The sequence below is a fragment of the Sprattus sprattus genome (genome assembly GCF_963457725.1).
Source record: "Sprattus sprattus genome assembly, chromosome: 1".
Taxonomy (NCBI): Eukaryota; Metazoa; Chordata; class Actinopteri; order Clupeiformes; family Clupeidae; genus Sprattus; species Sprattus sprattus.
This window is the reverse complement of record NC_137920.1, coordinates 29,963,822-29,983,821: the sequence shown is the minus strand read 5'-3', so window position 1 is coordinate 29,983,821 and position 20,000 is coordinate 29,963,822. Positions and strand designations below refer to the sequence as shown.

The 20,000-nt window shown below is 48.2% G+C and overlaps 1 protein-coding gene across 5 annotated transcripts in view; it reads left to right on the top strand.

Annotated features, from left to right (window-relative positions):
* Nucleotides 1–20,000, top strand: part of sh3pxd2aa (SH3 and PX domains 2Aa) — a 117,357-nt gene that overhangs the window by 79,505 nt on the left and 17,852 nt on the right. For all 5 annotated transcript variants that reach the window (XM_080847256.1, XM_080847255.1, XM_080847254.1 and 2 more), the window contains one exon: nt 5,079–5,207. In XM_080847256.1, coding sequence (XP_080703382.1) covers nt 5,079–5,207 — 129 coding nt within the window. The remainder of the gene's footprint in view (nt 1–5,078; nt 5,208–20,000) is intronic.

The following is a 20,000-nucleotide window of genomic DNA, read 5'->3' as shown; positions in this document are numbered from 1 at the left end:
CTCTCATCTCCTCCTCCCAACTCTGCTCTTCTCCTCTCATCTCCTCCTCTCAACCCTGTTCTCCTCCTCTCATCTCCTCCTCCCAACTCTGCTCTTCTCCTCTCATCTCCTCCTCTCAACCCTGTTCTCCTCCTCTCATCTCCTCCTCCCAACTCGGCTCTTCTCCTCTCATCTCCTCCTCCCAACCCTGCTCTTCTCCTCTCATCTCCTCCTCTCAACCCTGTTCTCCTCCTCTCATCTCCTCCTCCCAACTCTGCTCTTCTCCTCTCATCTCCTCCTCCCAACTCGGCTCTTCTCCTCTCATCTCCTCCTCTCAACCCTGTTCTCCTCCTCTTATCTCCTCCTCTCAACTCGGCTCTTCTCCTCTCATCTCCTCCTCTCAACCCTGTTCTCCTCCTCTTATCTCCTCCTCTCAACTCGGCTCTTCTCCTCTCATCTCCTCCTCTCAACCCTGTTCTCCTCCTCTTATCTCCTCCTCTCAACTCGGCTCTTCTCCTCTCATCTCCTCCTCCCAACCCTGCTCTTCTCCTCTCATCTCCTCCTCCCAACCCTGCTCTTCTCCTCTCATCTCCTCCTCCCAACCCTGCTCTTCTCCTCTCATCTCCTCCTCCCAACCCTGATCTTCTCCCGTCACATACGTCTCACCACCAAACTCCACCAAACATTGTGGACATAACTTAAGTCACATACGTCCACCACCTAACTCCAACAAAATCTGTGGACATGACTTAAGTGTCATACGTCTCACTACCGAATGGGGAAACCAGTTCTTGATGAGAAGTTCTTCATCCTGCTCCATGGCAGGTGCTGCTTGATGTAATGGCCATAGAATGTCTTTACAGCTTCGCATTCTTCCGTTTCTAGCTAACGTTCGTCGTTTCAGATGTGGTACCACACACACACACACACACACACACACACACACACACACATTCGGTAAACACACACACATGCAGTCCAAACAACAACATGACCTCACCGTACAAAGGCCGCCACGGCTGACCTCATTCCCCTATTCTCTGCTTTTCTCTGTAATCATTCACTTTTGGAGGGACTGAGTAAGAGTGAGAGAGAGAGAAAGAGAGAGGGAGAGAGAGAGAGAGAAAGAGAAGGAGAGGAATGCCCTCCGCCAGCTGAAGTAAACACATGCATGCACCGACGCAGACTGAAGACCCCCTCGCTCCATCTGGAGAACATTTAACTCATGCGCCCTCCACAGTCCTCAGTGTAATTGGTGCTGCATTTCTGAAAAAGTGGGATTCAAGGACAGAAAGACCAACGAAAGAGAGACAAAGACAGAGAGAGATAGAGAGAGAGAGAAAGAGAGAGCGCGCGAGACAGAGAGAGAGACAGAGATAGAGAGAGAGACACAGAGAGAGAGAGAGAGAGAGAGAGAGAGAGAGAGAGAGAGAAGAATGAAATGGTGGGGAGTAAAGAAAGAAAGGAAGAAAGACAGTCAGTCAGAGAGAGGAGGAAGGTAAGAAAGAGTTAAACACCAAGTAAGGGAGGCAGAGAGAAACATCAAAGCAAGGAAGGCACATGAAAGCATAATAAACTCCAACAGGCCGTGAGGGAAGTGGTCTGGACCCAAGGTGTTCCGTCCTGTGTTTTGTTTGTTTGGCTCTCATGTGCGAAAGCATTTCCTGCCCTGCAGGGCACACAAACACGACAGCATGTCAGTAGGAAAAGACGCAACCATCTCTCCCCTACAGTCGTCACTCACTCCCCCCCTGTCTGCACAGTCTGTCTGTCCCGGCAGCCCTGATAAGTGTGTTCTGTATGTGAAGCTTCTGAGCACATGAACAACTCAATTATGAACAAATACAAATCCCATTTCAGGGGGAACCCAATTCATTCAGGCTCGATAGACTCTGTGTGTCCAGACAGCCCTGATTGTGTGTTCTGTACGTCAGGATACGAAGCACATGAACAACTCCCCACTACAAGTAATCTAGAAGAACGCCTGAAGAATTCAAAACAAATACAATCCCATTTCACGGGGAACCCAAATCATTCAGGCTCGATAGACTCGTGTTCAGATAGTCCTGATTGTGTGTTCTGTACGTCAAGCTTCTGAGCACATGAACAACTCCCTACTACAAGTTATCTAGAAGAATACCTGAAGAATTCAAAACAAATACAATCCCATTTCAGGGGGAGCCCAATCATTCAGGCTCAATAGACTCTGTGTCCAGCCACTGCTGAGTACCTCAATGTCTAAACACACAAACACATCTCTACAAGTTTTCCAGAAGAATACTTAATACAATTCCCCATTCCTGAAGTGGAATCAGGCATATCTTAACATATCCTTCTCTCTATGAACCTTGACAGCCCACCAACACAGCGTGCCATGTGTTTGTCAGTGACAGTCAGTTACTCGTCGTATGCCTCTTAATTAAAATGCCTCCCAGTTGATTGAGGAGGCGCTTTGCGGCGCTTGACACCTGATAAGCATCTTGAAGGCGGAGAGGATTTCAGCTAATCCGTCATTTACAGCCAGACGGGGAAAGGATGAGATCTCAAATGTTAGCGAAGGATTAGAAACAGACGCAGAGGCTTTGCTGAGACGCTAATGTCAGGCATGTTAACAACACAGTGGCCAGTGTTTTGGAATTACCTTGCTACTGTGTGGGCTTAGCTTCTTAGCGTAACACTGTGTGAAATCTAATTGTCTTGGGCCCTCATTTTAAGTAATATTTGCTGTTTTTTTTCAGTGAGGGAAGTCATTATCTTAATTAGGTAATGAAATTGCAATTATCACAGCCTGGATGACTGTGATGTGCTTATCCGGGAGCCAATGACATTGTAGGCAAACCTTAAACAAAAATATCTAGGCACCTCGACACTGACATGCTGTTGATTCTGCAATGGATAATCTTTATGAAAGATGAAAAAGATCACCTTTTGAACCAGCAAAGCATTGTCTAAGGTCTATTAGTCTGTGCTAGATTGGTGAATATGGTAAATTTACTTCCCTTTCTGTTAAGGTTAGCGTTCAACGCGGATTTTAGCTTCTTTTGACAACGCTAGCTTATGTCATCTATTCAGGTGTGAGACTCATGTCAGCCGTGTTAGCCGCTAGCTCCGCTGAGTCTGCAGTATCTCCTTGTGATGAGTTTGACTGCTCTCCTCCTTGGCCTCTGGGGCATCAGGACCGTCTTGGCCGTCAAAGTTTATTTACGGCCCGTCTGGAGAGACGTCTTTTCCACAGGAACTAACGGAACGCATGTCCAGATTTGCATTCCGTTCCCTTCCCACAACAGCCGACTCCATGCCCAGACAAACACCGACAAGCAGCCAGCCTCTCTGTTTCCGACCGGCCTGCAGTAGAGATGCTTAAGAAGCCCCCCCCCTCCCCGCCTTGCTATCTCCCAGAGCGAACCATTAAACGAAGACACAAACATCATAAATATATCTCCTTGTGGATGGCCATCTATACCTTTGGTACCTTGCCATATTTTCTTTCCAGAAAGAGCCATGGCTAATAGTTCCACTACATCTGTTTCTATCTTTCCAAGAACTAAATAGAAAGGCAGAGCCACTCACACAAAGTCTGTCTCAAGTGTCACAACTCCTGCTCTGGTGTGTAAAAGTTCAAAACCGCCGCTAACAGAGTTCTGTAGCTGACGTCAGCAAGCAAGCAAGCTAGCACACAGTCGCCAAACTCACCCCAAATGAAGTCACAGCTGGTGGTGAAAAGGTTAAACCAGAGCGAGGGAGAGAGAGAAAGAGAGAGAGAAAGAGAGGGGGGAAGAGGGAAAAGTGCAGCAAAATGCTTTCTTGTGTTTCACATAAACATAGGCCCTGCCTCCCCACATCTCTCTCTGTTTCTCTTTCTCTCTCTCACTCTCTTTCTTTCTCTCTCTCTCACTCTGTCTCTCTCTCTCATTCTGTCTCTTTCTCTCTCTCTCTCTCTCTCCCTCTCTCTCTCTCTCTCTGTCTCTCTTAAGCTCCAGCCCACTCATATGTTTCTATTTAAGGCCTTGAGTAGAGTCTCATATGATTGGCGTGTTCAGGCCCCCCTTCCCTCCTTTCCTCTTTACTTCCCTCTCTCCTCCTCTTAACCCCCCCCCCCCCTTCTCTCTCTCCCTCCTCCTCTTCCCAGCCAACGGCTACCTCCCCAGGGCGAGAGAAGAGGAGGGGAGAGAAAGAGAGAGAGAGAGAGAGAGAGAGAGAGAGAGAGAGAGAGAGAGAGGGAAAGAGGAGGAGGAGAGAAGTGAAGGGAGGCCTGCCCCAGAATCAGTGTTTATTTTCCAGGGGAAACTTCTCCAGCCCTCCACTCCCGAGTCACATCCCCGTCCTACAGTAGTAGTAGCAGCAGCAGCAGCTCTTTGCTCTCACCCCTCTATCCCTCTCTCTCTCGCTCTGTCTCTCTCCTTCCCTCTCTCACTCTATCTGCAACTCTCTCTCTATCTCTCTAGCATTTTTTTCCTGTACGTTTTCTCCCCTCTCTCACTCATTCACTCACTCACACGCTAGTGCTTCTCTGTGTTCCGTTCGGCGGCGTTTTTTTGTTTTGTTTTGTTTTTTTTCCCTATCCGTGGCGGCTGGCTAGTGTGTACCATGGAGGCCCGTCAACGGAATTCCTCCATACCGGACATGGTCGCCTCTTCAAAAGGAGTCTTTTCAAAATAAACAAACAAACAAACGTTTTTTGTTTACTTCGTCCATTCTGCTTTTTTTTTCATTTTTTTCTTTTTTTTCGTCTTTTTTCGCGCCACCTTCAAATGCCACTCTGCCCCGCGGCACTGTGGGTCGAGGGGTCCGAGAGCTGTATGGCCAAACGCTTAGGATTACTATGCAGCGTGGAACCCAGCTTGACCTGTGATTGGCTGCCGATCTCCAGCGGGGGGGAGGAGGAAGAAGTGTGGTCGACCGAGGTGACGGCGACAGTGACGCCATGGCGACTTACGGGCCACGCGGTGGCGGGGTCAGGGGCGGGGGCGGTCGCGGTCACGGTCATGGTCGCGGCAGAGCGAGAGGGGGACGTACGCGGGGGGTGGTGGCAGGCAGCTGGCTGACGGCATGTTTCTTCCCTTCCTCCTCTTCCTCGGGCTCGTCTGCGTCCCCGGCAGGCCTGGAGAGCGGAGACCCCATGGTGCTGGAGCAGTACGTGGCCGTGGCCAGCTACGAGCGGCAGGAGAACTCGGAGATCAGCCTGCAGGCCGGCGAGCTGGTGGAGGTCATCGAGAAGAGCGAGAGTGGTGAGTGCATCCCCTTCACTTTTGTTTATGTGTGTGTGAGTGTGAGTGTGTGAGTGTGTGAGAGTGTGTGTTGAGAGTTGGGGGTAGTGGGCTATCCATTTGGAAGATGCAGGCTGATGCACGCTGACAATCTGTCAAATCTGTCCACAAATACATCAGTTGTTTTTTCAGTCTATCACATCTAGTCACACACACACACACACACACACACACACACACACACACATACACACACACAGACACACACACACACACACACACACACACACGCACACACACAAAGAAACATAGTCAGTGGTTATGGACTTTTGCTTGTGTGCCACACACACGTGGCGCTTTCTTGACATGCAGAGACCAAAGAGCAAATCTAGTTATTTTCAACTGACGTGCTGGTGGCTAAATTCCTGCAGCGTACGAACTCCCAATGCTGTCTGCACACACACACCCTTGCATAGATACCATCTCCTTCCTTCTCCATATGTTTCCATGCCTTTTCCCTCACTCTTTGTCCACAACAACCTTCTTCTTCTTCTTCTTTTTTCTTCTCTTTTCCTCATGTTCCATTCCTCCCTCTTTCTCTCTCTCGCTCTTTCTTTCTCACCACCAAACTCCCGCACACCCCCTCTCCAAATCTCCACACTGGTTCTTGGCTCCACCTGGAGGTCTTCTTTGGCCAGGAGTCAGCCCAGTTGAATGGCTCCCTCTCTCCCCCCCTGGGGGGTGCTCTCTCTCTCTCCCTCTCCCTCCCTCTCCCTCTCTCTCTCTCTCTCTCTCTCTCTCTCTCTCCCTCCCTCTCTCTCTTTCTCTCTCCCTCTCTGCTCGGGCTCGGGGCCAGACTGTTGTCTTTCGCATTAAGAATGCCTGTACATCTCCATGGGCACACAGAGGTGATGGAGCTTTTACATTAGCTGAGCTCAACAACAAAGCATGCAGAGAGAGAGAAAGAGTGATAGATAGAGAGAGAGAGAGAGAGAGAGAGAGAGAGAGAAAGAGAAAGAGAGGAAGAGAGAGAGAAAGGGGGAGGGATGGAGAGAGAGATAGAGAGAGTGGGAGAGAGAAAGGGAGGAGGGATGGGGAGAGACCGTCTAGAAACAGAGCAGACTTCTGGTTAGTTGTGAAAGAATACAGTAAAGACAGATGTCAGGGGATGAAGAGAAAATGAGGAACTGAGTGAAAGTGTGTTGGAGGGTGTCTGGGTTGTGCTTGCTAAGCAGTTTTGAAATCAATCATGCCAATAACGGATATATATTTCAGGTTAAATATCTCAACTTTACTGTAAGAAAAGGAAGCAATGGAGATGAATGGACTCTAGAGTTACTTCAGATGACAGTTGAATGCGGTTTCCCCCCTCAGTCCAGCCCAAATTCCATCCCTCCGGTCCAGTTCTGTGTGAACTTTTGATGTGTGATTTTTGGTGGAGACATGGGCAAAGACAGGCATAGGGCAGCCGCTGACCCACATGGAAAATGGCACACGTGAGCTTCTGGGTTGCAGTGTCATTTAGTTTAGTTTTGTTTGAAATTTGTCCTCTCTGTGTTTTTTCCTCTCCCTCTCCCCCCCTCTCTCTCTATCTTTCTTTCTCTCCCTCTCTCTCCCTCTAAGATTTCATTTTGCTTTATTACCATCATTTAAATACAGTGTTGCCAAAGATAGTCATCACATCACTAGAGTTATAAGCTCAGTGTAATGTCACAGTGACAAAGTAGGTTAAAAAACAGTAATATAAATACAAATCTGTAAAAATGTAATCTCTCCCTCCCGTCCTCTCTCTCTCCTACCCTCACTTGATGCAGTTCTAATTGACCAGACTGCCCCTCGATGGAGCGTTGGTATAGAGACGTGCGTATTAGCGGCGTGAGTTAATCGAGCCATTCCCTCAGCTGCCCTCCTACTGTACCAGACTGCTTTCCCATCAGTCTCTCTCTCTTTTTCTCTCTCTCTCCCTCCCTGTCCCTCTCTCTCTTTCTCTCTCCCTTTCTCTCTCGCACTCTCTGTCTTTCTCTCTCTCTCACTCTCTGTCTTTCTCCCTCTCTCTCTCTCACTCTCTGTCTTTCTCATCCCCACCGAATACAGTTAGGCAATTGTCTGTTGAAGCCAAGCACAGCCTTGGGAAAAGTTGATATCATTTTTTTCAGCGGATCCTTCCTCTTCTGTTTCTTTCTTTATCTTTACTTTTATTCTTCACACTTCTAACACACTTTTCTTTAGGTGTTTGCTTGAGTGTTGGACTTGAGGGCTTTTTGAAAAGGGCTGTAATGGCTGCATGCTGTGCTGAGGTTGCATGGAAAGTTCTGGAGAGAAACTTCACAGAGGTGCATTTTTAAAGAGTCACCCCAACCCCCAACCCCATTCTTTTGCCCCTCCGCCCCCCCACCCCCCACCCACCACAACCTCCCTCCCTCCCTCCTTCTCCCACTCTCTCTCATTCTCTTTCCTCTCTCTCATTCACTAAGATATTGTGGAGCTTTTGCCAGAGGCTTTGCAGCTAGTCACTCAACGACGCAATAATAAAACATATCTAATTAGATATTTTTCCTGTTTAATGAACATTCACTCGCTCGAAACTACAGCACAAGCTGTCCGACTTAGCCAAGGTTTAGACTTCTAATTAACGCTGTAACAGCAAGAAGACCATGCCACTAACTGATTGTGTGGCGCTGCGTTTCGGGTTTCTGGTTCAGCGCTGTTTTCTGATTGCATATCGGAGGATAGTAGAACATCTTTGACCTGACCTGTGTAGCATTAGCATTACTAAGTGCCGCAACGACTGATACTCTTTCTTTTTTCCTTTCCCTCTTTTTTTCTTTTTTTTTGTTGGATGTAGTGGTTTGAAAACTAGAGCAGGGGGTGACATCATCGCCATGGCGCTGCCAAGGCAAACATTTGGCCGTGCTTGTATAATTCCTCCAGACCTCCAGTGCTTTTTCATCCGTTTATTACCTTCTTCGCCGTCACCCTCTCCCCCTCCACCCCCTCCTCTCTCTCTCTCTCTCTCTCTCTCTCTCTCTCTCTCTCTCTCTCTCCTGCTCCTTCCCGTCTTCTTTGCTACCCGACAGTTTGATCCCTGAGACACGCGAAGGCTCATAACCGAACTTCTCTAAAAGCCGAGTTTGAACCGCTGTGGATGCGGGAGCTTCTTTCATGTTTCCCTCTGAGGGGGACTTGTGTTCCAGTGCGGTCGGGATTACCATAACTCCATTTACGGGCCCTTTCAGAAAATCCAAGGTGTCATTTACGGTGCCCCTATGGTTCTTGTGGTTCCTCACTAGGAGAGCAAGGCAATGCAGTTGGTTATTAGAGTTTTTAAAGCGTGTTTGTGTGTTTGTGTGTGTGTGTTTTATTGGAGAGACACACACACAGGGATGGGCTCCAGAAGAGGATGTTGTCGACCCCCCCCCCCCCCCCCCCCCCCCCCCCGATCCCAGCCCACAGAGCTGATTTTGGCTTTGTGTGCAACAGTAAAAGCCTCCAGCTGTTTATTCTGTAACACACACACACACACACACACACACACACACACACATACACACACACACACACACACACACACACACACACACACACACACACACACACTTACACAAATATTAAAATATGCACCCTCTCATACACTCATACAGACCAACACATGCCAACACTCACACACGCACACGTTCATATACACACGCATGTACACAATCAAACACACATTCTAGTATAATTTCTCTAATGGGGTAACTCAGCTTCTTCTCACCTAGTCCATCTTTATTCTATCCCTAGTAACAGATCTCCATTCCTCTCTCTCTCTTTTTCTCTTTCTCCCTCTCTTTCTGTCTTTACCACTCTAGGCTCTTTTTGCCTACTTCTCCCTTTCCTCTTTCACTCATTCTCTCTGAATCCATCATTCTCCATCCCACTTTTCCAACCTCTTCGTCACACTGCTGTTTGTCTCTTCACCTCCTCTCACTCTACTTTTTTTCCCCTCCCTTAAAGCTGGGGAGGACAGTCTGCAACCCTCTATCCCTCTCTCTCTCTCTATCCCTCTCTTTTTCTCTATCCCTCTATCTCTCTCTTTCTCTCTATCCCTCTATCTGTCTCTCCCTCTATCCCTCAATCTATCTCTCTCTTTTTTCTCCCTCTCTCCCCTCCCGGAAAGCTGGGGAGGATAGTCTGCAACAGATCTATATCCCTCTCTCTCTCTCTATCCCTCTCTTTCTATCTATCCCTCTCTCTCTCTCTATCCCTCTCTTTCTATCTATCCCTCTCTCTCTCTCTCTCTTTCTCTCTATCCGGGAGGACAGCCTGACAGGAGCACCAGGACATTTCCCTACAGGTCGCTTTGGCCTGCTGAGAACAGTCAACCTGACCGGTGATAAAAATATAGCAAGCAGGAATGAGTTGACAAACCTCTCAGAATCCACCCTCTTTCACTCTCGCTGCGGGTGTGTCTAGCCTTGTACATCTGTAAGTGCTATGATTGGAGGATTCCTAGTGAGTTGAGTTGCACCCATAGCTATTGCTTACTCAGTATTCAGACTGGCTGCTTGTTGGTCACTCCCAATTGTTTCTAATCTGGAGAACTTTCCTCCCAGATACACAAAGTGGCCAACTGTATTACTAATCTACCGCCCAGTTACATCAACAAATTGGGCTAGCCTTCAGAATTAGCGACCTGGCGGAGTGACCTGGGATGGAGTCAAATTCCCGGCCAGAGTTTTTGTTACAGTCCACTTCTGCCTGGAAGAGTGGTGTCTCCAAGTATTGGTGAGTGAAGCAGAGACTTGGAGTGGTAGGAGTTATTGCTTTCTCTAGTCCAAATCCGTGTCCTCCTTTGACATGGGGATTCCTCTAATGTTGATAGAAGTCTTCTCGGAGTTTGGAGCACAACAGAGTGCAGTAACCATGGTGATGCTCATTGCAGGCCCCCGTCGCAAACTCTCACCCGTGGACGTGGCCCAAAAACTCTTAGTGTTGGCCGTCAGAACATCACAACATGTGGAGGAATGTGGACACACACCATAATCAGACAAGCGTGAAGTCTTACAGACGTGGATGCAGTTGTGAGTGTGTGTGTGTGTGTGTGTGTGTGTGTGTGTGTGTGTGTGTGTGTGTGTGTGTGTGTGTGTGTGTTGTATGTGTAACTGTGTGTTTCTGTATGTGTGTCTGTCTATGTTTGTGTGTATATCTGTTTGCCTCTGTCTGTGCATGTGTATGTGTGTGTTTTTTGAGTGTGTGTGCGTGTGCCTGTGTATCTTTACGTGTGCCTGTGTGTATGTGTGTGTGTGTGTTTGCGTGTGCCTGTGTGTGTGTGCGTGCGTGCGTGCGTGTGTGTGTGTGTGTGTGTGTGTGTGTGTGTGTGTGTGTGTGTGCGTGCGCGTGTGCGTGCGTGTAAGAAGGGGGTGTATTTCACAGATCCCGGTCCATGTTTCATCACAGCGGACTGTTTTCACCAGGCCTCCCCCTCCTCCTCGCCAGCCTCGTCCCCTCGGAGCCTCTGATATTGCAATTCGGGCGAAAGGCCCTGGCCCTCCTCTCCGTCGCTGTCATTAAGAGAGAGAGAGATGGAAAAAAGCCCCCCCACCCCACCCCTCTTCAGGCCCAGTACCCCCCCACCCCCCATTTGCCCTGACTTTCATTAAAGGAGACTAATGGATCCAGCAGCCGTGAAGACTGGGAGAGTTTAGCTGAGCGCGCAGAAAGAAAAAGAACATACCCCCCAATCCTCTGGGTTAGTGTGCCGTGGAACCCACAAGCTCACCCGGAGAACCCATTTATGCGTCTCCGCTGGCCGGGTCGGCCCCGAACGAACGGCACCGAACGGCACCGAACGGCCGGGTTTGGCCTTAGCCATAGGCCACGCCAGCGAGAATGCATAGCAAGGAACTGAAAATGCTTTAACTGTCAACAAGCAAAGGGAAATAAACAAACAAAGGTAAATAAACAAACAAAGACAGTGCTGCAGGCTTTGGGTCTGTTAGAAATGTGTGATGTTGGATCGCCTATCAATCGCAGTCAATCGCAGCTGTTTCCACTGTCACCTTCGTGGTTGTGATTGACTGACACAGTTAGTCACTATTATCCTCCTGCAGTGTAAATGTAAGCATGTAATGGCGCTTTTGGTTATGTAGCATCTTACAGTGGATTTTAGATTTAGTAGAAGTAGGTTGTGGGCTTTGTGATCAGAATTTCGGACGGCTTTGAATTGCGTAGGTGCACTCTGTGAACTCCACATAGACGCATGGGATTGGTTGATCCTGTCTTCCACGCTCTGCCTGTGGTTCACGCCGGTGTAGACCACCTGGACGTTTTCCGCGTCCTGCCTGTATTTCTAAGCAGCCTGGTGTAAAGCTGGGAGTCCCCTGTGCCACGCTGAATTTGGGAGCGCGCGCGGTGTGGAATCGTAAACGTCCACATCACAGAGAGACTGAGGCTTGGTTTGAAAAGAAGCAGAGAATCGAGGGCGAACGAAAGAGAACTGGGTGATGTCCGTGGAGCCAAGCACTGCGGGGCCACGGAGATCTCTCTGTTCAGCCTCGGAGCCTCTGGTCCACGCTTTCATGTCAGAGGAGCGACTTCATCTCCAGAGCGAATGAGAGAGGGAGAAAGGGAACAACACGATCCGTCTCAGTTACGCATCTCAGATGGTAATGGCCTCAAAGGCGTACATACGTATGTATGCATGCATGCTGCTTAAGGGCCTTTAAAATGCATTGGAAGTGCCTGCCCCCCCTTCTTTTCTGCTGCACACATGGCTCCGCTCAACCGTGCAAAAATGCATTTAATCCGTAATGGACCTCACCGGCCTGGCTCTTAAAGAAAAGATGTGTGAGTGTGAGTGTCTGTGTGTGTGTGTGTGTGTGCCTGTGTGTGTGTGTGCCTGTGTGTGTGTGTGTGTGTGTGTGTGTGTGTGTGTGTGCCTGTGTGTGTGTGTGTGTGGGTGTGTGTGTAGCCCTGCAGAGCATGCTGTTTGGTCAACATGAGTTCCCGGTGCCCACACTCTTTGATATGGCCTTCCTGTGGAAAGCCAAGCACGCACGGAGCTGTATTTCCACTATCGCCCTACACACACACACACACACACACACACACACACACACACACACACACACACACACACACATATCCCCCACACATATCCCCCACATTCAAACCCCTGATTTTACTTTCCTCTTTGTGACCGTATAGAGTGACCACGAATGAACAACGGGGATCAACATTAAAAAAAAAAAAAGAAAAGAAAAACGAGCAGGATGAAAAGAGACGTGACATTTCTCAAGAAAGTGCCGGAAACCAGTGTCGGGTGACTTTTAAAGGCCTCCATGGCCACCCCCCAGCCCCGATGCGCTTTGGCTCGGCTGAACTTGAGACGAGCAACTCCTTTTGATGTGTCTGTCTGGGAATCTCAGACTTTGGAACTAATGCATGTGTCCCAAAAAGGCAGGGTAAAGAGGCCAGTGGTATTTCAAGTTCATTGGTTGTTTTTTCCCCCCAAAAGACACCTGATGCATTTCAATCATCTCTCACTGTCTCTCTCTCTCTCTCTCTCTCTCTCTCTCTCTCTCTCTCTCTCTCTCTCTCTCTCTCTCTCTCTCTCTCTTCCACCCCCCACCACCACCACTCCCCCATTTTCATGGAAACAGCCACAGAGTCAGAGATTCTTTTATTTCCTTTAGTCATCGTTCATCACGGCATAAACAGCTTCGATAGCTTTGACATATCGCTGTTTGACATATCGCCAGCGGCGTGGCTCTTATACACTAAGTGCGAGAGACGACTTCCAGCAGGGTTGTCAATGGGTGGACACAGAGTGCGGACAAGACGTATAGGCGTTAGAGATCCCGCCATACATTACAACCCAGACGTATAGGCGTTACAGATCCCGCCATTCATCACAACCCAGACGCAAAGCCTTTTGGGCTGGCTGGGAGAGATGGTGAGCTCCTCTGAACTATAAAGCAAGGAGGGAGACTGCTGTGCTGTGCTGTGCTGTGCTGTGCTGTGCTCTGCTGTGCTGTGCTGTGCTGTGCTGTGCTGTGCTGTGCTGTCAGGTATGGGCCCCTGCTTTGACCTTTCTCCTTGACCCCAGTAGACTAGGTTTCAGCCTGAATAAGACGGTGATTGTTTCTTTCCTTAGCAACGTTTGTCCGCGTCTTCCATGACCTATTTTGTCGTCTTTTAGTCTGTGTTTTCCTCCCTCTCTCCCTCCTTCATTCTTTATGTCTCTCAGTCTTTCTTCTTTATATTTTTCTGCTCTGCCCCTTCTGTCGCTTTCCTTTTTTTGCTCCTTTTCTCTCTCTCTCTTTCTCCGTCAGTGTTACACTTCTGCTAACTCTGCAGAATGTAACCGCTTGCTCGACAAGAGTTAGGAGGGCTACATCCTGTTCAGATCATTTACTCCGTATGGTTCTGGAACGAGGGAGAGAAAGAGAGAGAGAGAGAAAGAGAGAGAGAGAAATGAAAAACAATCTGATGGGCTGAGCCATCAAACAGCCTAGCCGCTGTCCTTTAATGTGTCAGTGTGTCAGTGATATGCTGTAGATTGTGGAGCCACTCCTCTTCCCAAAGAAAGTCAAAAGAAAGGGTTTTTTCTTGTTTTTTCTTTGGTTGTGTCTGGTATGGCATGTGTGTGTCTATGGGTGTGTGTGTATGTGTGTGTGTGAATACTGTGATGCTTTGATCTCTTGGCCAAACATCTGCTATCTCTCTCTCTCTCTCTCTCTCTCTCTCTCTCTCTCTTGCCCTCCCCCCATACTTTTACTTTCATCCCTGCTCTCTTTCTCTGAATCTCCCTCTGTTTCTCCGATTCTTTTTTGTATTTTTCCTCACTCTGTCTCTCTTTCTGTGTGTGTGTGTGTGTGTGTGTGTGTGTGTGTGTGTGTGCCAGGCTCTAAATTCCACAGCTCAGAGATGTCTGGCACAATGACCCTTGTGTGTTTTTGTGTCTGACCTCATCCGGCCTCCCAGGGATCACTGACCCACAGTGTCTCCCTCTTCACCATCACATATGCACAAGAGAACTACACTCTCATAAATACTACAGTACCCATAGGGCAGTGGCAACATCTGACATTCACTAGTGCCATGTCACTGGGCTTTGTTTCTGTAACGTTTTTCAGAGTAGTTGGAAAGTAGGGCGAATCTGAGCCTTTGGTCATTAAAATAGAAGCTCATTGAGTTAAATGGGGGAAAAAGGTGCCTGCATTTCTTTTTTTTTGCGCTTGTTGTTGTTGGATGGAGGGGTTGGGGGACGGGTTGAGGGGCCGGGGGGGGATGCCTGCACCTGTGCGGCTCCACAAAGAGCTCTGGCTCAAGCAGGAAATGAATACTCATGTTGTATGCGTTTGTTGGCATGTTTTGACTTTTCCCTCTGCTCTCTCTTTCTTTCCTCCACTCTCCTCTCTTGCTCCCTCTATTTCTGTCCCCTTCTCTCCGTCTCCTTCTCTCTCTCCCTCTCTCCCTCTCTCTCTCTCGCTCTCTCTCTCTCTCTCTCTCTGTCCCCCTCTCTCCCACCCATCTGTCTGTGAAGTCACCTGAGCCGGTGCTGTAAGTGCAAAGCCTTGTGGGAAGTTTTTCGGGTGACGGCCGCTCTGGGGGCAGCGCCATTAAAAACAGTGTTTGACGAGTGAAACCTGTTGAGCCAACATGGATGCCACCAACATGGCCCCAGCAATGTGCTTCTAATCAACCAAGCCACTTTTTATTTGGCACAAAGATCTGTTGGCTGACTTTTTACAGCTGCCTGCACACACACACACATAAACACACACACACACACACACACACACACACACATATATACACTCTCATACACTCTCATTCCCACTATTCCACCTCTACCACTCCGAACAACACATGTTTTTTCCACTGCCATGGCAACTGCGATATAAACACCATACGTTTACACTTGACATTAAGGGTTTTTTTTTTTTTTTTTTGGAATGTCCTTCTTTTCCCAAATATCATTTCACACCAGAGAAAAATGGACAGAATGACTCCTCATCTGCCCGTCTTATCAACAGTGTGTTGACACAAGGGCATCTGGCTCGCTCGGGATTTGATTATTCTCCATCATTTGATCTCTCACCACCACCGTCTCTGAGTGTTTCCATTGAAGCTGCCTCTCCTAAAAGGGTTACTCCTTGCTATCAGTCGATGTCCCCCCACCAGTCTGTCTTTGAAAGCAGCAGTTATAGAGATACTAAGGTGTAGAATGTATGTGGGAGATAGGCTGCAGTATCCCGAGTACATTTTTGGTTGGATATTGGCAAACCCGACATCCTACCGTCAGCCTACCTCTAAGCCCAACACACATATAGCCTAAATATACACCATTTCCCCAATACACACATATTACCCCAATAAACACCATTACCACAATACACCAATGTAAGTAAGTAAGTAAGTTAGACTTTATTTATATCACATTTCATACAAGAGTTGCAATTCAAAGTGCTTAATGCCTCCACAAGGCCTCCCATCACTCTAGCAAACTCTCCTTACTGCTGCCCACACAGGGACACACACACACACACCTCCTACCTCATCCTTGTTATGAATGGGGTAAGAGCTTACGGACACTTTCACCAAAGACAGTGTGAGGGCGTGTGGTCTGATGTCCGCCTGTTGAGAGTCAGAAAGCCGGGTGTCGCGCTCAAATCCTTCCCCGTCTCCTGGAGTCAACACTTGCGGTCTCTTCTGAGACGCTGGCGTGGGCAGACATGGCCATGTATGGAGGGGGTCTCCTGACTTGTCAGCGTTTGTTTTGAAACAGTGTGTTGGGTTTATGTTAGGGAGAAGACTCTTTTAAAATACAGGCTTCTGTGTGTGTGTGTGTGTGTGTGTGTGTGTGTGTGTGTGTGTGTGTGTTTTTAGAGGATGTTTTGAAACAGTGTGTTGGGTTTATGTTAGGGAGAAGACTCTTATAAAAGACAGGCTTCTCTGTTTCTCTCCCGCACTTTGTTTCTGCCATGTGTACACACACAGTAGATGTGTGTGTGTGCGTGTGTGCGTGTGTGTGTGTGTGCGTGTGTGCGTGCGTGTGTGTGTGTGTGTGTGTGTGTGTGTGTGTGTGTGTGTGTGTGTGTGTGTGTGTGTGTGTGTGTGTGTGTGTGTGAGTGGAGTGTGTGTTTAGAGGATGTGCAGTGTGTGTGGCTTGTTTTGGTCCTGACCAAACAGATCTTGACCACATGGCATTCTCTCATGTATGTATCCCACAAACAACTCAAACATGACTATGCAAACACAGAGGTGCTCAACCATCTTAAACATTTCCTTTCCGATGAATAAAGTTTTGTCCTATAAACATTCCCTCTCTTCTTCCGACAAAGCACACACACCGACATAAACAATGCATCCCAGTACAGACACACACACTTTCTGTCTCACACACACACACACACACACAAACACACACACACAAACACACACACACACACACACACACACACACACAAACACACACACACACACACACGAAAGCAATTGCCAAAACTGTAGAAAAGCAAATGGTTAGAGACACGTGTGTGGATGAGCACACATGTTCTCTCTTTCTCTCTATCCCCCCCCCAAACACACACACACACACAGCTACCTCACCCTGTTCCATTTTAGCCATGTGAAGCCCAGCTGTGCTCTTTTGTCCTCCTGTAAGTGCACCACGAGGTGGGTCATCTGCCTAGGAGGGTCTGCCGCCCCCTCCCGGAGGCTGATTTATGAGTGTGTTTTCCAGCCCACCTCCAGGTCAGATGCCCCCGCCACTAAATCACCACTTAACCCTCTGTGGCTCCCATGCAGCCACAGCCCTCCTGCTAGCCTGGGAGTGGTGCTCTGGAGCTCTCCATTAGCCTCCCAGCGCAGAGACTGTGGTCAACCGTTTGAAGGTGGAAAGTCATCAGTGCTAACTCATGCTAATAGATGCAGCGTCTCCCAGTCTGTGGTTCCGCTTTAATAGGTGGTTGAGTGAAATATGCTAATAGAATCAGAGTTTCCCCCGTATGCTAATATGCTAATAGAGTCAAATTTTCCCCAGTTTGCTAACATGCTAATGGTATCAAAGTTTACCCAGTATGCTAATATGCTAATAGAATCAAAGTTCCTCACGATTGATTCTGTTGTTCTCTGTTAAGATATGGTCTTTTTTGCTAACACGCTAACAGATTTAAAGTTTCCCAAGCTTTAGGCTGTAGTAATCTGTCATTGGAAAACTCCATCATACTTCAGCTCTGTCAGGGCAGTGCTTCGTCTTTTTAGCTCTGTTAGCTCTGTAGTGTAACAGTGTAGCCTGTAACCAGCACAGGGGCTGTAACGTCATGTCCAAACAAAATTGGACTAGACCCGAACTCCTTGAACTGAAAACTGAGCTAGAGTTACAGATGCTCTCTTGGTTGGAAACAAGAGGCTCCCCTATTTCATCTCATTTAGATGAACACAACCATGTATTTCTTAAGGTGTTCTGAGTTTGTGGTTTTATTAATGGTATGGGTCACTTAGCCCAATACCCAAGACCACTCATCAAAGGGCCTTCCCATAAGTGCCAGTCATTCACGAGTGCATGAAATGTGTGTAATAGGTTGCGGCCTGAAAGTAAGTAAGTAAGCGTTGGCTAATCAGCAAGATTTACTACGCTAAAGGTTAAGCTGGCAGCAAATGTAAAAGCAGCCGTTGCGGCCTCTGCATGTTGATGTAGAACACATGAGTGATGACACGAACCATGGCGCCACTCGGACACCCAGCCGACGTCCAATCAGAGCTGGCCGTAATGTCAGTCCTGGAAGCAGCGGCCAATAAGGAGAAGCGTGTTTTTGCGTGGGCGAGCAGACGGGAGAGGAGTTAAAAAAGAGGTAGGGGGAAGGTGGGAGTTGTAAGTAAATAAATAAACACTCACCCCCCTCTCTCCTCCTCTCTCCTCCTCTCTCCACTCCTCTTTTCCAAATCCCTTCTGCCGCTGTGTTTGTGTCAGTGAGATTGAATTAGGCCCTCTGTGTGCTGGATGGGTATGACTGAGAGCTCCAGCCTGTTCAGACACTGACTCATTCAGTCGCGCCGGCACAGGTCGGGGGTTTACTCAAGAAGCACAGACACATCGACATAGATACATATGCACATACACACACACACACACACACACACACACACACACAGACAGAGACAGACAGACAGACAGAGACATATACCAACATATACTGTATATACAAATGTGTGCGCCCACACTCACAGACATGCACACAAGGGTGGAGACACACACACACACACACACACACACACACACACACACACACACACACACACACACACACACACACACACAGAGAAACATATACAGATGTGGACACACAAACACACACACACACACATATACACATGCGCGCACACACACACACACACACACACACACACATACAGTATATACACAAACACAAACAACCTTGTCAGGCAGGGTGGTACAGCCTGAAGCAAGCCTGGAGTAGCGGTTTGGCACTTCCCAAAAGGCACAGTTTATGCTCTGAACTCCTCTTTGTATGTAGGTGTGTGTGTCTCTGTGTGTGTCTGTGTGTGTGTCTGTCTCTCTCTCTCTCTGTGTGTGTGTGTGTGTGTGTGTGTGTGTGTGTGTATGTGTGTGTGTGTGTGTGTGTCTCTGTGTGTGTGTGTGTGTGTGTGTGTGTGTGTGTGTGTGTGTGTGTGTGTGTGTGTGTGTGTGTGTGTGTGTTTGTGTGTGTGTGTGTGGGATGGGGGGCATACAGACTCTCAGTGTTATCATTGTGAGGTCTGGATATTGTCCCCTGAACGCCTCCTCTCTGGATGGTTCTCCTTCTGAGTCTAGCGCTGCAGTCTGTGACCTTAGCAGACCTCCCCCCACAAACACATCAGTCCACTTTCCCCAGCACACACACACACACACACACACACACACACACACACACACACACACACACACACACACACACACAGACACACACACACACATGCACACACAATATGTCACAGAAGACACACAGAGATGCAGCTATATAATTCTGTTGGTCTTCATACACACACACTCGTTCTCACTCTCTCTGTCTCTCTGTCTCTCTCTCGCTGTGTCTCTCTCCCTCTCTCTCCCTCTCTCTCTCTCTCTCTCCCTCTCTCTCTATCTCTCTTTCACACACACACACACACACACACACACACACTCTGTGAGCACCAGCACATCCAGCACTCCACACTCCACACTGCTCAGCGCTGACACAAATGCAATGGCACTCGTAATTGCACAAGATTTACAAAAACTCTATATGCTATAAAAAGGAGAAAGAGACAGAGCGAGAGAGCGACAGAGAGAGGGGGAGAAATATTTTTGTTTTCCATCGATTCGGCTCGTGAAGGCATACTTTCCATGTTGGTGTAGTTTCCAAAATGCTGCCGCTTCACCGAGCCTTCAAGTAGCCGAGAGGATTGGATGGGTTTCAAGAGAGAGAGAGAGAGAGAGAGAGAGAGAGAGAGAGAGAGAGAGAGAGAGATGGAGGGAGAGGTGGAGAGAAGAAGGGAGGGAGGAACTTTTATGTGGTGACTTCACAGTTTAATGTGGGACATGTCATGCAGATTGAAATCCATAAGACTTTATAAGGCCAGGCTATACATCTAGGCTGTGGAAACACTCTCTCCCTCCCTCTCTCCATCTCCCTCTCCATCTCCCTCTCTTCCTTCTCTCTTTGTCCGGGTCATAGTGGGGAGTTGAACCATCATTTCTGCCTTGTAGCACTTTTGAATGATCACATGATGCAAGGCTGGGAATCCCCACAGGAGCTAATGAACTGATCAAAACAAAACCAAACCAAA